Source organism: Panulirus ornatus, chromosome 1 (assembly GCF_036320965.1).
Source record: "Panulirus ornatus isolate Po-2019 chromosome 1, ASM3632096v1, whole genome shotgun sequence".
Taxonomy (NCBI): domain Eukaryota; kingdom Metazoa; phylum Arthropoda; class Malacostraca; order Decapoda; family Palinuridae; genus Panulirus; species Panulirus ornatus.
In genome coordinates, this window is record NC_092224.1 from 75,776,199 (window position 1) to 75,794,235 (window position 18,037).

Genomic DNA, 18,037 nt, shown 5'->3' on the forward strand with positions numbered 1-18,037 from the left:
GCGCACAACTCTATCCATAGCCCACGCCTCGCAACCATACATCATTGTTGGAACCACTATTCCTTCAAACATACCCATTTTTGCTTTCCGAGATAATGTTCTCGACTTCCACACATTCTTCAAGGCTTCCAGGATTTTCGCCCCCTCCCCCACCCTATGATTCACTTCTGCTTCCATGGTTCCATCCGCTGCCAGATCCACTCCCAGATATCTAAAACACTTTACTTCCTCCAGTTTTTCTCCATTCAAACTTACCTCCCAATTGACTTGACCCTCAACCCTACTGTACCTAATAACCTTGCTCTTATTCACATTTACTCTTAACTTTCTTCTTTCACACACTTTACCAAACTCAGTCACCAGCTTCTGCAGTTTCTCACATGAATCAGCCACCAGTGCTGTATCATCAGCGAACAACAACTGACTCACTGAAGCAGTGTTGACCGTCAGAGGCAGCAAAAAGGAACATCACTTTTGAATGCTGAAGGTTTTGCAAAGATTGAGGTCCCTGAATCCTAAGTGTACACTCCTGATGGCATCCTCCAAAAGCTTTTCTGTAGCTGCTACTGAACCAGAAACTTTGTTCCATGAAATAGAAGACAAAAAGTCTGGAAAAATTCGAAGAATAGCATATAAGAAGATAAATGGACCATGCCCTCAAGGACTTATATATATACCAGGATTCATGTCAAACAAATCTGGAATTAAAGCTACTACTTTGCAGTCATTTTGCCTAAAGTATGGCTTTTCTTATGTCAGGTATGATCCATCAGGTCTGGGTGAAAGTGAAGGTGTTCCTATAACTGAGACACGGTTGTCACTCTGGCTTGAGGATGCTACAGAAATGCTCCTCAAGATGTCACACGTCACTCTGGCTTGAGGATGCTACAGAAATGCTCCTCAAGATGTCACACAGTCCACAGGTTGTGATTGCTTCTTCCATGGGTTGTTGGATATCATGCTTGTTAGCAAAGAAATACCCAGAAAAGTTCAAGAGCATTATAATGTTAGCTCCAGGCATTAATTCTGGGGAAAAACTTTAAAAGAAGCTTCACAGTCAGTTGCTTCCAGAAGATCTCAAGAAATATGAGGATGGTGAAACTTTGAACCTTTGTAACCCAGACTATGGAGATTTCCCAGTGTGTAAGATGATGTTTGAAGATATGAAGCAGTTTAATTTAACTTTAGCTCCAGAAAGAGTTACTGTTACTTGCCCAGTAAGAATCATCCATGGCCTAAAGGTACCCTGTTTTATCGACTATCCCTGAGGGGGAGGATGAACTGTGGACGGTCTGCTGCAACCAGGGTGATGGAGTGGAGGAGGAGACAGATGGAGTATCGTATGAGGAGGAGGTATATATATATATATATATATATATATATATATATATATATATATATATATATCAGATTGGGGAAGAGCAGTGCGGTTTCAGAAGCGGTAGAGGATGTGTGGATCAGGTGTTTGCTTTGAAGAATGTATGTGAGAAATACTTAGAAAAGCAAATGGATTTGTATGTAGCATTTATGGATCTGGAGAAGGCATATGATAGAGTTGATAGAGATGCTCTGTGGAAGGTATTAAGAATATATGGTGTGGGAGGCAAGTTGTTAGAAGCAGTGAAAAGTTTTTATCGAGGATGTAAGGCATGTGTACGTGTAGGAAGAGAGGAAAGTGATTGGTTCTCAGTGAATGTAGGTTTGCGGCAGGGGTGTGTGATGTCTCCATGGTTGTTTAATTTGTTTATGGATGGGGTTGTAAGGGAGGTAAATGCAAGAGTCCTGGAAAGAGGGGCAAGTATGAAGTCTGTTGGGGATGAGAGAGCTTGGGAAGTGAGTCAGTTGTTGTTCGCTGATGATACAGCGCTGGTGGCTGATTCATGTGAGAAACTGCAGAAGCTGGTGACTGAGTTTGGTAAAGTGTGTGGAAGAAGAAAGTTGAGAGTAAATGTGAATAAGAGCAAGGTTATTAGGTACAGTAGGGGTGAGGGTCAAGTCAATTGGGAGGTGAGTTTGAATGGAGAAAAACTGGAGGAAGTGAAGTGTTTTAGATATCTGGGAGTGGATCTGTCAGCGGATGGAACCATGGAAGCGGAAGTGGATCATAGGGTGGGGGAGGGGGCGAAAATTTTGGGAGCCTTGAAAAATGTGTGGAAGTCGAGAACATTATCTCGGAAAGCGAAAATGGGTATGTTTGAGGGAATAGTGGTTCCAGCAATGTTGTATGGTTGCGAGGCGTGGGCTGTGGATAGAGATGTGCGCAGGAGGATGGATGTGCTGGAAATGAGATGTTTGAGGACAATGTGTGGTGTGAGGTGGTTTGATCGAGTAAGTAACGTAAGGGTAAGAGAGATGTGTGGAAATAAAAAGAGCGTGGTTGAGAGAGCAGAAGAGGGTGTTTTGAAATGGTTTGGGCACATGGAGAGAATGAGTGAGGAGAGATTGACCAAGAGGATATATGTGTCGGAGGTGGAGGGAACGAGGAGAAGAGGGAGACCAAATTGGAGGTGGAAAGATGGAGTGAAAAAGATTTTGTGTGATCGGGGCCTGAACATGCAGGAGGGTGAAAGGAGGGCAAGGAATAGAGTGAATTGGAGTCATGTGGTATACAAGGGTTGACGTGCTGTCAGTGGATTGAATCAAGGCATGTGAAGCGTCTGGGGTAAACCATGGAAAGCTGTGTAGGTATGTATATTTGCGTGTGTGGACGTGTGTATGTACATGTGTATGGGGGGGGGGGGTTGGGCCATTTCTTTCGTCTGTTTCCTTGCGCTACCTCGCAAACGCGGGAGACAGCGACAAACTATAAAAAAAAAAAAAAAAAAAAAAAAAAAAATATATATATATATATATATATATATATATATATATATATATATATATATATCATTTGGTTACAAGAATGTTCTTCCGCCCACCAGTGATGCTACTACTTTTGTGAATTAAGAACCATTGCAACACAAACCTCGCCAGGTGGTAGAGTGACCCGCAGTGTATCGAGACAGACTTCCCCAGAACTTTTTAAAGGGGAAGTAAATGTTTATAGTTGCGTTACTGGAGTGATAGTTTTCATACATGGTGCTCTGACAAGAAAATAGTGAAATTGGAAAAGAATGTAGCTTAGACATTGAAGCTTATTCTTTCATTGAAATGTGAACAAATGGAGCATTTTTCAAAGTGATAGAGTTGGAAAGCAAAAAGGTGTTTTTCATGAATGTACTGGAAAAGTTAGGTCCGGATAAACTTTGGGTCTGTCAAGGCTTTATTATGGCAGATGACCAACTACCTACCCTCAAGTATCTGAGATATGGTTGTACTTTGTGTAATGAAGACAATTGAGAAACATCATAAGCCAATATTCCAGTCTCATGATAAGAGAAGTGGACCAGGCAGTATGATACAGTGGTTAAATTGATGAAAACTACTATTTACGTTTGTGTAAATAAATTATACATTTCCCTTTTCCATAGCCAGAGGTTGAACCATTATGTGACATTCATTTTTCATTTCATTTCAAGCTAGAAGTTTCAGTTTTCTAAATTATTTCTTACATTTTTCATTTTTTTTTTTTTTTTTTTTTTTTTATACTTTGTCGCTGTCTCCCGCGTTTGCGAGGTACCGCAAGGAAACAGACGAAAGAAATGGCCCAACCCCCCCCCCCATACACATGTACATACACACGTCCACACACGCAAATATACATACCTACACAGCTTTCCATGGTTTACCCCAGACGCTTCACATGCCTTGATTCAATCCACTGACAGCACGTCAACCCCTGTATACCACATCGCTCCAATTCACTCTATTCCTTGCCCTCCTTTCACCCTCCTGCATGTTCAGGCCCCGATCACACAAAATCTTTTTCACTCCATCTTTCCACCTCCAATTTGGTCTCCCTCTTCTCCTCGTTCCCTCCACCTCCGACACATATATATATATATATATATATATATATATATATATATATATATATATATATATATATATGTATGTATGTATGTATATGTATATATGTGTATATGTATGTATATATATATATATATATATATATATATATATATGTATATTATCCCTGGGGATAGGGGAGAAAGAATACTTCCCACGCATTCCTCACGTGTCGTAGAAGGCGACTAGAGGGGACGGGAGCAGGGGGCCAGCAATCCTCCCCTTCTTGTATTTTAACTTTCTAAAAAAATGGGAAACAGAAGAGAACTCTTATCTAAAAGAATACTTTTAGAGAATCTCTTATGCTTGCAGTTGACCACAGAGGAGAGAAAAATGGCTGAGTCTTTGATATAAAGTTTCTGTAACTTTAAGTTGACCCAAGGATATAGTATAGCCAATGTTCCAATTTTGGCCCTTTAGGTGGAAGCAGTGATAGAGATGGTTTTACCACCACTAAGATAAGAGTGATGATGATGTTCATTTTCAACATTAAACTTATCAATTGATTTATTTCTTCTAAGTTCAGTTAGACCAGGACATGTCATTTACCCCAAAGTACCCCACCCTGTTATGTAATGCACATTATTATGCAGAAAAATTGTCATTGTATTTGACATAGAGTGGATGCATAAGTAAACAAATGCCTGAGTGAGTGGAAGGTAAGAGAATTATGTGCATGTGTGAAGGTAATTTTGACATTTTTAAGATATTCCAAATCAAATTTCAAGAAACTGTTGTGTAACATTATCTGATAACTGAATTCTTTGTTTCATCATGAAGGTTTCACTGTTATATCCCTTGTTTTTAGTGAATCTATTCAGCTTCTTGTTGAAAAAGTGAATGACCCCATTTCACAGTACACATAGGTTTTATTGTTAAATCTAGTACTTTACACATTCATTGATATAATTTTCTCTGATAAACAATTCCAGGAACGCTACAGGAGACTTGCTCTGAATCCAACATTTGGACTGAGAATGCTCAAGAGAATGGGCTGGAGACCTGGAGAGGGGTTGGGAAAGGAGAAGAAAGGAATGGTTGAGCCACTGATGCCATATATGGATATGGAACAAGGTTAATAGTTTTTACATACATTTATTAATATGAAATTCTACACTTTATCATGATGGGATGATCGTGTTTTGTTTATTGGTGTAGCAGCTTACCAAGCAACAGTCTCCTATGCACAATGAAACAAGTGCACCTCCAATTCAGTCCCACTTTAGCATGCTTGGCAACCAGTTCTTTGCAAAACATCTTGCCCTCCCCCACCCACACTCATACCATACATAACCAGTCACAAACCTTCTTGCAGAAATAAAAAGTTTGCTGCTGTCTCTAACATCAGCAACATATATTCCTAGAATCCCAAACTTCTGGGGACACCACAATGACGAAAACATGTTCACATTGTGATGACCTGACAAACATTAAACAACCCCCAACCTAATCTTAACCCTATAAGTCTCTCTCTCTCTCTCTCTCTCTCTCTCTCTCTCTCTCTCTCTCTCTCTCTCTCTCTCTCTCTCTCTCTCTCTCTCTCTCTCTCTCTCTCTCTCTCTCTCTCTCTCTCTCTCTCTCTCTCTCTCTCTCTCTCTCTCTCTCTCTCTCTCTCTCTCTCTCTCTCTCTCTCTCTCTCTCTCTCTCTCTCTCTCTCTCTCTCTCTCTCTCTCTCTCTCTCTCTCTCTCTCTCTCTCTCTCTCTCTCTCTCTCTCTCTCTCTCTCTCTCTCTCTCTCTCTCTCTCTCTCTCTCTCTCTCTCTCTCTCTCTCTCTCTCTCTCTCTCTCTCTCTCTCTCTCTCTCTCTCTCTCTCTCTCTCTCTCTCTCTCTCTCTCTCTCTCTCTCTCTCTCTCTCTCTCTCTCTCTCTCTCTCTCTCTCTCTCTCTCTCTCTCTCTCTCTCTCTCTCTCTCTCTCTCTCTCTCTCTCTCTCTCTCTCTCTCTCTCTCTCTCTCTCTCTCTCTCTCTCTCTCTCTCTCTCTCTCTCTCTCTCTCTCTCTCTCTCTCTCTCTCTCTCTCTCTCTCTCTCTCTCTCTCTCTCTCTCTCTCTCTCTCTCTCATTTGTTTATGTGAAGGTGTGCACAAAATGTGAAAAACTAACTTTTTTCTTATGACTAAAGACAGTTGTCCCTAGTTAAGGAAAAACATTATTTACTTGGCTGGGCAATCATAGATACAAAAAAAAAAGACTTGGAAGTTTTTATATTATTAGATGCACAAAACCTATCTGAACCATATTTTTTTTAATGAACTGAGTGTTAAGTATTGACAGTTTAGGGAAAACACATACTGGATTGACCTGTCAAAGGTATGGGCAGCATGGCTGCTACAGATGTACTGAGTTCCCATGAAAGTGGTTCCAGGTGTAGATGGGTTTGTATTAAGAGTGATGTCACCGTGGCTGTTTAATCTGCTTTTGGATAGGGTGGTAAGGAAAGTAAATGCAAGGGTCTTGGAAAGGGGGCCATATCTTTTCATATATACAGTATGCTGGGGGTTGAGGAGCCAGGAGGTGAGACCCATGCTGTTTGACCATAACACAGCTCTGATGGCAGACTTGTTTGAGAAACTGTAGAAGTTGGTGTCTGAGTTTGAGTGATTGTGTAAAGTGAGGATTTTAAGTTGATGTTAATATAATAAAGATGATGAGATTTAGCATGAAGCTGAAATAAGTTGGCTTAAGTGGGACTCTGAGTGGGAAGAACCTGGATAAAGTATAGTGCTGTAGTTACCTGGGACAGAACATGGCAATCTCTGGAGATATGGGAGCTGATGTGAACCATAGGGTTGGTGAAGGAGTAAATGCCTTCGAAGCATTCATGGGTTTGTGGAAAGAGAGATCACTCTCTGTGAAGGTAAAGACGGATATGTTTGATTGAATGATAAGCTTGATAGTGTTGTATGGGTGAGTCATGAGCCTTAAATGCAGAAGTATAGAAGAGATTATTATTTTTTATTTTTTTTATTTTGCTTTGTCGCTGTCTCCCACATTTGTGAGGTAGTGCAAGGAAACAGACGAAAGAAATGGCCCAACCCACCCCCATACACATGTATATACATACGTCCACACACGCAAATATACATACCTACACAGCTTTCCATGGTTTACCCCAGACGCTTCACATGCCTTGATTCAATCCACTGACAGCACGTCAACCCCGGTATACCACATCGCTCCAATTCACTCTATTCCTTGCCCTCCTTTCACCCTCCTGCATGTTCAGGCCCCGATCACACAAAATCTTTTTCACTCCATCTTTCCACCTCCAATTTGGTCTCCCTCTTCTCCTCGTTCCCTCCACCTCCGACACATATATCCTCTTGGTCAATCTTTCCTCACTCATTCTCTCCATGTGACCAAACCATTTCAAAACACCCTCTTCTGCTCTCTCAACCACGCTCTTTTTATTTCCACACATCTCTCTTACCCTTACGTTACTTACTCGATCAAACCACCTCACACCACACATTGTCCTCAAACATCTCATTTCCAGCACATCCATCCTCCTGCGCACAACTCTATCCATAGTCCACGCCTCGCAACCATACAACATTGTTGGAACCACTATTCCTTCAAACATACCCTTTTTTGCTTTCCGAGATAATGTTCTCGACTTCCACACATTCTTCAAGGCTCCCAGAATTTTCGCCCCCTCCCCCACCCTATGATCCACTTCCGCTTCCATGGTTCCATCCGCTGCCAGATCCACTCCCAGATATCTAAAACACTTCACTTCCTCCAGTTTTTCTCCATTCAAACTCACCTCCCAATTGACTTGACCCTCAACCCTACTGTACCTAATAACCTTGCTCTTATTCACATTTACTCTTAACTTTCTTCTTTCACACACTTTACCAAACTCAGTCACCAGCTTCTGCAGTTTCTCACATGAATCAGCCACCAGCACTGTATCATCAGTGAACAACAACTGACTCACTTCCCAAGCTCTCTCATCCCCAACAGACTTCATACTTGCCCCTCTTTCCAAAACTCTTGCATTCACCTCCCTAACAACCCCATCCATAAACAAATTAAACAACCATGGAGACATCACACACCCCTGCCGCAAACCTACATTCACTGAGAACCAATCACTTTCCTCTCTTCCTACACATACACATGCCTTACATCCTCGATAAAAACTTTTCACTGCTTCTAACAACTTGCCTCCCACACCATATATTCTTAATACCTTCCACAGAGCACCTCTATCAACTCTATCATATGCCTTCTCCAGATCCATAAATGCTACATACAAATCCATTTGCTTTTCTAAGTATTTCTCACATACATTCTTCAAAGCAAACACCTGATCCACACATCCTCTACCACTTCTGAAACCACACTGCTCTTCCCCAATCTGATGCTCTGTACATGCCTTCACCCTCTCAATCAATACCCTCCCATATAATTTGCCAGGAATACTTAACAAACTTATACCTCTGTAATTTGAGCACTCACTCTTATCCCCTTTGCCTTTGTACAATGGCACTATGCACGCATTACGCCAATCCTCAGGCACCTCACCATGAGTCATACATACATTAAATAACCTTACCAACCAGTCAACAATACAGTCACCCCTTTTTTAATAAATTCCACTGCAATACCATCCAAACCTGCTGCCTTGCCGGCTTTCATCTTCCGCAAAGCTTTTACTACCTCTTCTCTGTTTACCAAATCATTTTCCCTAACCCTCGCACTTTGCACACCACCTCGACCAAAACACCCTATATCTGCCACTCTATCATCAAACACATTCAACAAACCTTCAAAATACTCACTCCATCTCCTTCTCACATCACCACTACTTGTTATCACCTCCCCATTTGCGCCCTTCACTGAAGTTCCCATTTGCTCCCTTGTCTTACGCACTTTATTTACCTCCTTCCAGAACATCTTTTTATTCTTCCTAAAATTTAATGATACTCTCTCACCCCAACTCTCATTTGCCCTTTTTTTCACCTCTTGCACCTTTCTCTTGACCTCCTGTCTCTTTCTTTTATACGTCTCCCACTCAATTGCATTTTTTCCCTGCAAAAATCGTCCAAATGCCTCTCTCTTCTCTTTCACTAATACTCTTACTTCTTCATCCCACCACTCACTACCCTTTCTAATCAACCCACCTCTCACTCTTCTCATGCCACAAGCATCTTTTGCGCAATCCATCACTGATTCCCTAAATACATCCCATTCCTCCCTCACTCCCCTTACTTCCATTGTTCTCACCTTTTTCCATTCTGTACTCAGTCTCTCCTGGTACTTCCTCCCACAGGTCTCCTTCCCAAGCTCACTTACTCTCACCACCCTCTTCACCCCAACATTCACTCTTCTTTTCTGAAAACCCATACAAATCTTCACCTTAGCCTCCACAAGATAATGATCAGACATCCCTCCAGTTGCACCTCTCAGCACATTAACATCCAAAGAAGAGATTATATGTGTTGGAAATATAGATTCTGAGAACATTACTTGGTGTAAGGAGGTTTCATTTTGTAAGGAATGACAGGATAAGAGAAGTTTGGTAGTGAATGTAGTATATTTAAGAGAGCTGAACATTGTGCTGATATTGTTTACACACATGTAGAGGATGGGTAAGGGGAGTCTGAAGAAGAGAATATATGTGTCAGAAGTAATGGGGACAGTGAGTACAACCCGCAAGTACTGTTTACAAGATTTCGCTAGAATAAGAAGGCTAGCACTTGTTGTTTGCCACATTTTCCTTGTTGAATAATGTTGCTTTTCTTGATGGCCAATCCTTTAGTATGGTCGTCATTTGTAGGTTCACCCAGGACTAAATTCATCCATGGATTTAATCTTCCTGTGAATGTTACTGTTTCCTATGGGGCAGTGTAGCATTGGGAATGGATGAAGGTAAGTATGAATATGTACATGTGTATATATGTCATATATGTATATAGTTATTATCCTTTGATGCTGTCTCCCGTGTTAGTGAGTTAGTGCAAGGAAACAGATGAAAGAATGGCCCAACCCACCCACATACACATGTATATACATAAACGCCCACACATGCCCATATACATACCTATACATTTCAGCATATACATACACATATATACATACACAGACATATACATATGGTATTCTTTCTCCTCTATCCTCAGGTAATATATATATGTATATTATTATTTATTTATTTTTTATTTTGCTTTGTCGCTGTCTCTCACGTTTGCAAGGTAGCGCAAGGAAACAGACGAAAGAAATGGCCCAACCCACCCCCATACACTTGTATGTACATACACGTCCACACACGCAAATATACATACCTATACATCTCAATGTACACATATATATACACATACAGACATATACATATATACACATGTACATAGTTCATACTGTCTGCCTTTATTCATTCCCATCGTCACCTCGCCACACATGGAATAACATCCCCCTCCCTCCTCATGTGTGCGAGGTAGCGCTAGGAAAAGACAACAAAGGCCCCATTCGTTCACACTCAGTCTCTAGCTGTCATGTAATAATGCCCAAAACCACAGCTCCCTTTCCACATCCAGGCCCCACAGAACTTTCCATGGTTTACCCCAGACGCTTCACATGCCCTGATTCAATCCATTGACAGCACGTTGACCCCGGTATACCACATCGATCCAGTTCACTCTATTCCTTGCCCGCCTTCACCTTCCTGCATGTTCAGGCCCCGATCACTCAAAATCTTTTTCACTCCATCTTTCCACCTCCAATTTGGTCTCCCACTTCTCCTCGTTCCCTCCACCTCCGACACATATATCCTCTTGGTCAATCTTTTCTCACTCATTCTCTCCATGTGCCCAGACCATTTCAAAACACCCTCTTCTGCTCTCTCAACCACGCTCTTTTTATTTCCACACATCTCTCTTACCCTTACATTACTTACTCGATCAAACCACCTCACACCACATCTTGTCCTCAAACATCTCATTTCCAGCACATCCACCTTCCTCCACACAGCTCCATCTATAGCCCTTGCCTCACAACCATATAACATTGTTGGAACCACTATTCCTTCAAACATACCCATTTCTGCTTTCCGAGATAATGTTCTCGACTTCCACACATTCTTCAAGGCTCCCAGGATTTTCGCCCCCTCCCCCGCCCTGTGATTCACTTCCGCTTCCACGGTTCCATCCACTGCCAAATCCACTCCCATATATCTAAAATACTTCACTTCCTCCAGTTTTTCTCCATTCGAACTTGCCTCCCAAATGACTTGTCCCTCAACCCTACTGTACCTAATAACCTTGCTCTTATTCACATTTACTCTCAGCTGTCTTCTTTCACACACTTTACCAGTCTCAGTCACCAGCTTCTGCAGTTTCTCACACGAATCAGCCACCAGCGCTGTATCATCAGCAAACAACAAATGACTCACTTCCCAAGCTCTCTCATCCACAACAGACTGCATACTTGCCCCTCTTTCCAAAACTCTTGCATTCACCTCCCCAACAACCCCGTCCATAAACAAATTAAACAACCATGGAGACATCACACACCCCTGCCACAAACCAACATTCACTGAGAACCAATCACTTTCCTCTCTTCCTACACATACACATGCCTTACATCCTCGATAAAAACTTTTCACTGCTTCTAACAACTTGCCTCCCACACCATATATTCTTTATAGCTTCCACAGAGCATCTCTATCAACTCTATCATATACCTTCTCCAGATCCATAAATGCTACATACAAATCCATTTGCTTTTCTAAGTACTTCTGACACACATTCTTCAAAACAAACACCTAATCCACACGTCCTCTACCACTTCTGAAACCACACTACTCTTCCCCAAACTAATGCTCTGTACATGCCTTCACCCTCTCAGTCAATACCCTCCCATGTAATTTCCCAGGGATACTCAACAAACTTATACCTCTGTAATTTGAGCACTCACTTTTATCCCCTTTGCCTTTGTACAATGGCACTATGCAAGCATTCCGCCAGTCCTCAGGCACCTCACCATGACTCATACATACATTATATAAGTTTACCAACCGGTCAACAATACAGTCACCCCCTTTTTTGATAAATTCCACAACAGTACCATCCAAACCCACTGCCTTGCCGGCTTTCATCTTCAACAAAGCTTTTACTACCTCTTCTCTGTTTACCAAATCATTCTCCCTAACCCTCTCACTTTGCACACCACCTCGACCAAAACACTCTATATCTGCCACTCTTATCATCAAACACATTCAACAAACCATCAAAATACTCACTCCATCTCCTTCCCACATCACCACTACTTGTTATTACCTCCCCATTAGTCCCCTTCACTGAAGTTCCCATTTGTTCCCTTGTCTTATGCACTTTATTTACCTCCTTCCAAAACATCTTTTTATTCTCCCTAAAATTTAATGATACTCTTTCACCCCAACTCTCGCTTGCCCTCTTTTTCACCTCTTGCACCTTTCTCTTGACCTCCTGCCTCTTTCTTTTATACATCTCCCAGTCATATGCATTATTTCCCTGCAAAAATCGTCCAAATGCCTCTCTCTTCTCTTTCACTAATAATCTTACTTCTTCATCCTACCACTCTACCCTTTCTAATCTGCCCACCTCCCACGCTTCTCATGCTACAAGCATCTTTTGCGCAAGCCATCACTGCTTCCCTAAATACATCCCATTGCTAGCAAAGAAGGTATCACACAGCTTCACTTTATTGGTTTCATTCTCAGAGAGTGTTCTCATTCTCTCCATCTCAACCTATCTCCTCAAGCACATTGTCTGCCTTACTAGCTACCATGGACCTGGTAACTGCACACACTGGGAACAACTCTGGTACCTCTTCATCATGTTGCTTTGTCTTTATGGACTCCATGGGTCTCAGAAAATAACGGCACTGGACTCATTTTTCCTCCTGCTAGGTCATTGCCCAACACAAAGTCCACTCCCAAGACAGGCAACTTATCCACAGGCCCCTTAAGAACAAGTCCCCTGAAGAGATCTGTTTCCACACACACATTAGTCAGTTGAGCTTCCTTGAGCCTTCACAGCCTCTCTAACAAGACTCGTTTTTCAGACTCTCCCACAGGCACCAAACCCTTCAACATTTGAGACTGCAGTGCACCAGAATCACGTAATACTATCACTTCTTTTCTCACTCCATAACTTGACACATAACCATTAGATGGGAGCGCATTGTAGTTTCCTCTAAATGGATCCCAAACTACAGAGTTATTATCACTCTTACAGCTCCCTCTGTCACACTGAGAGAGTTTAACCACATTTACATCACTAGGCGGGTCCAAGGTTGAGACAAGATTTACTGGCCTACCCTCTGTAAAATCTCTGGATTCTTCCAACCTGGTTCAGCACTCCCTCACCTGATGTCCAGCTTTCCCACAATGATAACATCTCTTAACCCTCCTGGGGCTGTTACTCTTATGTTAGAATTCATATGTTAAGCTGGTGGATTCAGGTGGGGTTACATCATTACTAAATTTTCTCTCATCCACAAAATATTCTGGAGGTCTTTCTGTACCAAGTTTGTGATTCAGTGCATATTGGTCTGCTAGTAAACCAGCCTTGTCAACAGACTTCACTTCTCTTTCAACCAAATAATTCATCACTTTAAAAGCTACTCTTAAGCTCACAAACTTTTTCTGAGTGAAGCCACTGTGTTAAGAAATCGCCCTTTTCATGAAAATGTTCTACATAGGGCTGCACAGGGTTTTTATGCTTATTTCTAAACTTGTGTCTGTAAGCTTCTGGAATTAATTCATTAGCTTTCAGCACAACATCCTTTACTACTTCATAAGCAGTACACTGGTCACTAAACAGTGCTGCATATGCAATGTGAGCCTTACCACTAAGAACAATTTGTAACAAAACTGACCAAAACTTCTTGGGCCAAGAGAAATTATTGGCTTCAATTTCAAACATGTGGAAAAATTTAGTTACATCCTCTTCATAGAACATTGGTACAAATTTTGCGTGTTTCATAAAATCACACCCTGGTACTGGTTTTAACTTGATCTGTCATATTCTCACTTGTTCCAAAGTTAGTCTAATCTGCTCATTCCATTCCTTCTGTTCCTGTGTATGAAGTCTAGTTGGTATAATCTGTGAGTGTGCATTAAGTCTAGCTTTTTCAGTCTGTGCATTGATTATAGCAATTTCTAGTTGGAACTGCAGGTATTCAGGGTTAACCTTAAAACTGCTGGGGGACTTGGCAGGGGCTGAAACTTCTGCGAACCTCAAGGGTGGAACGGTATCATCAACACTTCTTTTAGCATTAGGTTCACCTCCCTGTGCTCAACCCTAGTGAACCTAATATCCTTGCTCTTATTCACATTTACTCTCAACTTTCTCCTTTCCCACACTTTTCCAAACTAAGTTACTAACCTTTGCAGTTTCTTTCTCGAATCAGCCACAAGAGCGTATCATCAGTGAACAAAAATTGACTCGCTTCCCAGGCCCTATCATCCCCAACAGACTGCGTGCTTGCCCCTTTCTCCAAAACTCTTGAATTTACCTCCCTAACCACCCCATCCATAAACAAATTAAACAACTAAGGGGACATCACACACCACTGCCACAGACTGACCTTCACTGTGAACCAATTATTCTCCTGTATTATTATTTTTTCTTTTCTTGTTTCCTACATGTTTGATACTTTCCGTATGAGCGAGGTAGGATTCAGAACAGATAACTGAACCTTAAAGGGAAAAATATCCTCATTTGGCTCTTTCCTTTGTTCCTTCTCTCGGAAATTATTACAGGGGTAGGATTTCCAGCCCTATACTCCTGCCTCTCTTAGTAACCTTCTTAGGCATGCAGGGTATATTTGGGCAGTATTCTTTCTCCCTCCTCCCCACTGAAGTATATCTTGATCATCCTATCACCTGCCATGTGATCTTCATTGCCATACCATCTTTAAAAATTATCCACTCACATTTCATATTATTTCTTTACATCTAAGTCCTTCTCACTTCTTCAGTCTTCACTGTCTTTTTTAATTCTAGATTTGGTAGATAAGTACCATAGTAACATATACTCTCATGTTAATCCTTATTTGGCCTTCATCTTTGTACTGAACAGTATTCACGCTGTAATTGTCTTCTCTTTAACTTGACCACACTATAGTTTATTTTTGCATGTGACGTCAACTTTCCTGCATTTTCTTCATAGCTCTGTAACTGCTATTTCTTTGGGATAACTATAGTAGCTTTACAAGTTATGAACATGCTAGAAACCTCTAGCTTGATCAGAAATGTTCTTTGGCCTTTCAGAAAACCATGGCAACCAAGACTCATTTCACTCTTGTTTCCAGGATATGGCCCGAATCCTGCAAATCTGTTTGCATCACAACTTGCTCCTAAGCCACCAAAGATAATTAGGCCTAAGGATCTTATTGGTAAGTTAGATAGATGTTTTTGGTAATTCTTTCTCAGAAATTCTGTATATAGAAATTTGAATCTCTTCATAAAGAGAAAGTTTAAGGAATTCCATGTTTTTTTTCAGGCAAGCATCCAGTCTCTGCATTAATTGAACTGTGTACAAATCGTGGCTGGCAAGCACCACGTTTCGATGTCTTGTCTAAGGAAGGGCCAGAACATAAGAAGACATACCGCATGAAGGTTAGTGATGTCTTTTTAAAAGCAAAAGTTAGTCTCGCCCCAAGGTAGTTTATCAGACCACTCTCATATTTCCTTTATACCGTAACAGTAGCACTTCCTCAGGTTGCCCTCTCTAGAAATTTGTATTGCCACTTCAATAGTACTGACTGGACTAACTTTTTTTTTAAGTTATTTCCTCCCTTTTAGTGATAGTTCTATCTCTGCTAACCACATTCCAGAGGACATTGTTGCGGGATGCTAACCACATTCCAGAGGATATTGTTGTGGGAATAGAGGCATACATTCTTTCTTTCTCTGAAATATCTTTTAATTCATGATGCAGTCATTCCTAAAGCCATTTATGCATACTAGTCTTGGAAAACCTATCCTTATTTTGGCTCACTTTGGATTTCTTCCCTGCATGAAATGATTGCAAACACATCATTCATGATGAAGTGTTCCTTTACATAAAAGAAATATACTAATTCTGTGCTCCTCCCTGTAATCTTTAATTACAGTCCGTAAAACACATCATTCCTTAGACATAAGCAAGGCATATAAACCAAATGGTATTGTATCCTTCCTTGTATTTTGAAGATGTGATTCTGACTTGCACCTGTTCTTTCTCATCTTTATTATCTTCATTTAAGAACCAAAACTTTTCCTTCATCATGGAAGCATGCATAGGTACAGCCAGTCTCAAAGATGCATGACTGTTCTAACTTTTCCTTCTCCACTGACTTCTATTATCTTCAAAGTCTTTAATCTCTTCCCAAATCCTTTTTCCTTAACATTTGTGTACGCCAAGGTCACAATGTTCATCCTGAAGAATACTTAATGCTGGTGTACTTTGGATGCAGTATGTGTCCAAAGTTCTAGAAATTCATTAAGAATTTTTTTTGGGGGGGCCTGTAGTATGCATGTTTAGGTCTCTAGGCGTATGTTTTGGTTTGAAGTGCATGCCAACCATTCCTGTGCATTATATGACCACACCATGCAATGTGAGTTAATAGGGCTCCCTCCTTGCATCTCATCCCACTTACATGATATGGTAATAAGCAAACTCAAGTCATAATGTTGATATTGGTATAAGATTGTTATTTGGTTTGTATGATGTTTTTTTTTTTTTTTTTTTTTTTTTTTTTATACTTTGTCGCTGTCTCCCGCGTTTGCGAGGTAGCGCAAGGAAACAGACGAAAGAAATGGCCCAACCCCCCCCCCCCCCCCCCCCCATACACATGTACATACACACGTCCACACACGCAAATATACATACCCACACAGCTCTCCATGGTTCACCCCAGACGCCTCACATGCCCTGATTCAATCCACTGACAGCACGTCAACCCCTGTATACCATATGACTCCAATTCACTCTATTCCTTGCCCTCCTTTCACCCTCCTGCATGTTCAGGCCCCGATCACACAAAATCTTTTTCACTCCATCTTTCCACCTCCAATTTGGTCTCCCTCTTCTCCTCGTTCCCTCCACCTCCGACACATATATCCTCTTGGTCAATCTCTCCTCACTCATTCTCTCCATGTGCCCAAACCATTTCAAAACACCCTCTTCTGCTCTTTCAACCACGCTCTTTTTATTTCCACACATCTCTCTTACCCTTACGTTACTTACTCGATCAAACCACCTCACACCACACATTGTCCTCAAACATCTCATTTCCAGCACATCCATCCTCCTGCGCACATCTCTATCCATAGCCCACGCCTCGCAACCATACAACATTGTTGGAACCACTATTCCCTCAAACATACCCATTTTTGCTTTCCGAGATAATGTTCTCGACTTCCACACATTTTCAAGGCTCCCAAAATTTTCGCCCCCTCCCCCACCCTATGATCCACTTCCGCTTCCATGGTTCCATCCGCTGACAGATCCACTCCCAGATATCTAAAACACTTCACTTCCTCCAGTTTTTCTCCATTCAAACTCACCTCCCAATTGACTTGACCCTCACCCCTACTGTACCTAATAACCTTGCTCTTATTCACATTTACTCTCAACTTTCTTCTTCCACACACTTTACCAAACTCAGTCACCAGCTTCTGCAGTTTCTCACATGAATCAGCCACCAGCGCTGTATCATCAGCGAACAACAACTGACTCACTTCCCAAGCTCTCTCATCCCCAACAGACTTCATACTTGCCCCTCTTTCCAGGACTCTTGCATTTACCTCCCTTACAACCCCATCCATAAACAAATTAAACAACCATGGAGACATCACACACCCCTGCCGCAAACCTACATTCACTGAGAACCAATCACTTTCCTCTCTTCCTACACGTACACATGCCTTACATCCTCGATAAAAACTTTTCACTGCTTCTAACAACTTGCCTCCCACACCATATATTCTTAATACCTTCCACAGAGCATCTCTATCAACTCTATCATATGCCTTCTCCAGATCCATAAATGCTACATACAAATCCATTTGCTTTTCTAAGTATTTCTCACATACATTCTTCAAAGCAAACACCTGATCCACA

The 18,037-nt window shown here is 41.5% G+C and overlaps 1 protein-coding gene across 5 annotated transcripts in view; it reads left to right on the forward strand.

Moving 5' to 3' along the window:
• LOC139749776 (uncharacterized) overlaps positions 1 to 18,037 on the forward strand; it is a 122,337-nt gene that overhangs the window by 89,757 nt on the left and 14,543 nt on the right. For all 5 annotated transcript variants that reach the window (XM_071664019.1, XM_071664010.1, XM_071664046.1 and 2 more), the window contains 3 exons: positions 4,881 to 5,022; positions 15,243 to 15,326; positions 15,434 to 15,549. In XM_071664019.1, coding sequence (XP_071520120.1) covers positions 4,881 to 5,022; positions 15,243 to 15,326; positions 15,434 to 15,549 — 342 coding nt within the window. The remainder of the gene's footprint in view (positions 1 to 4,880; positions 5,023 to 15,242; positions 15,327 to 15,433; positions 15,550 to 18,037) is intronic.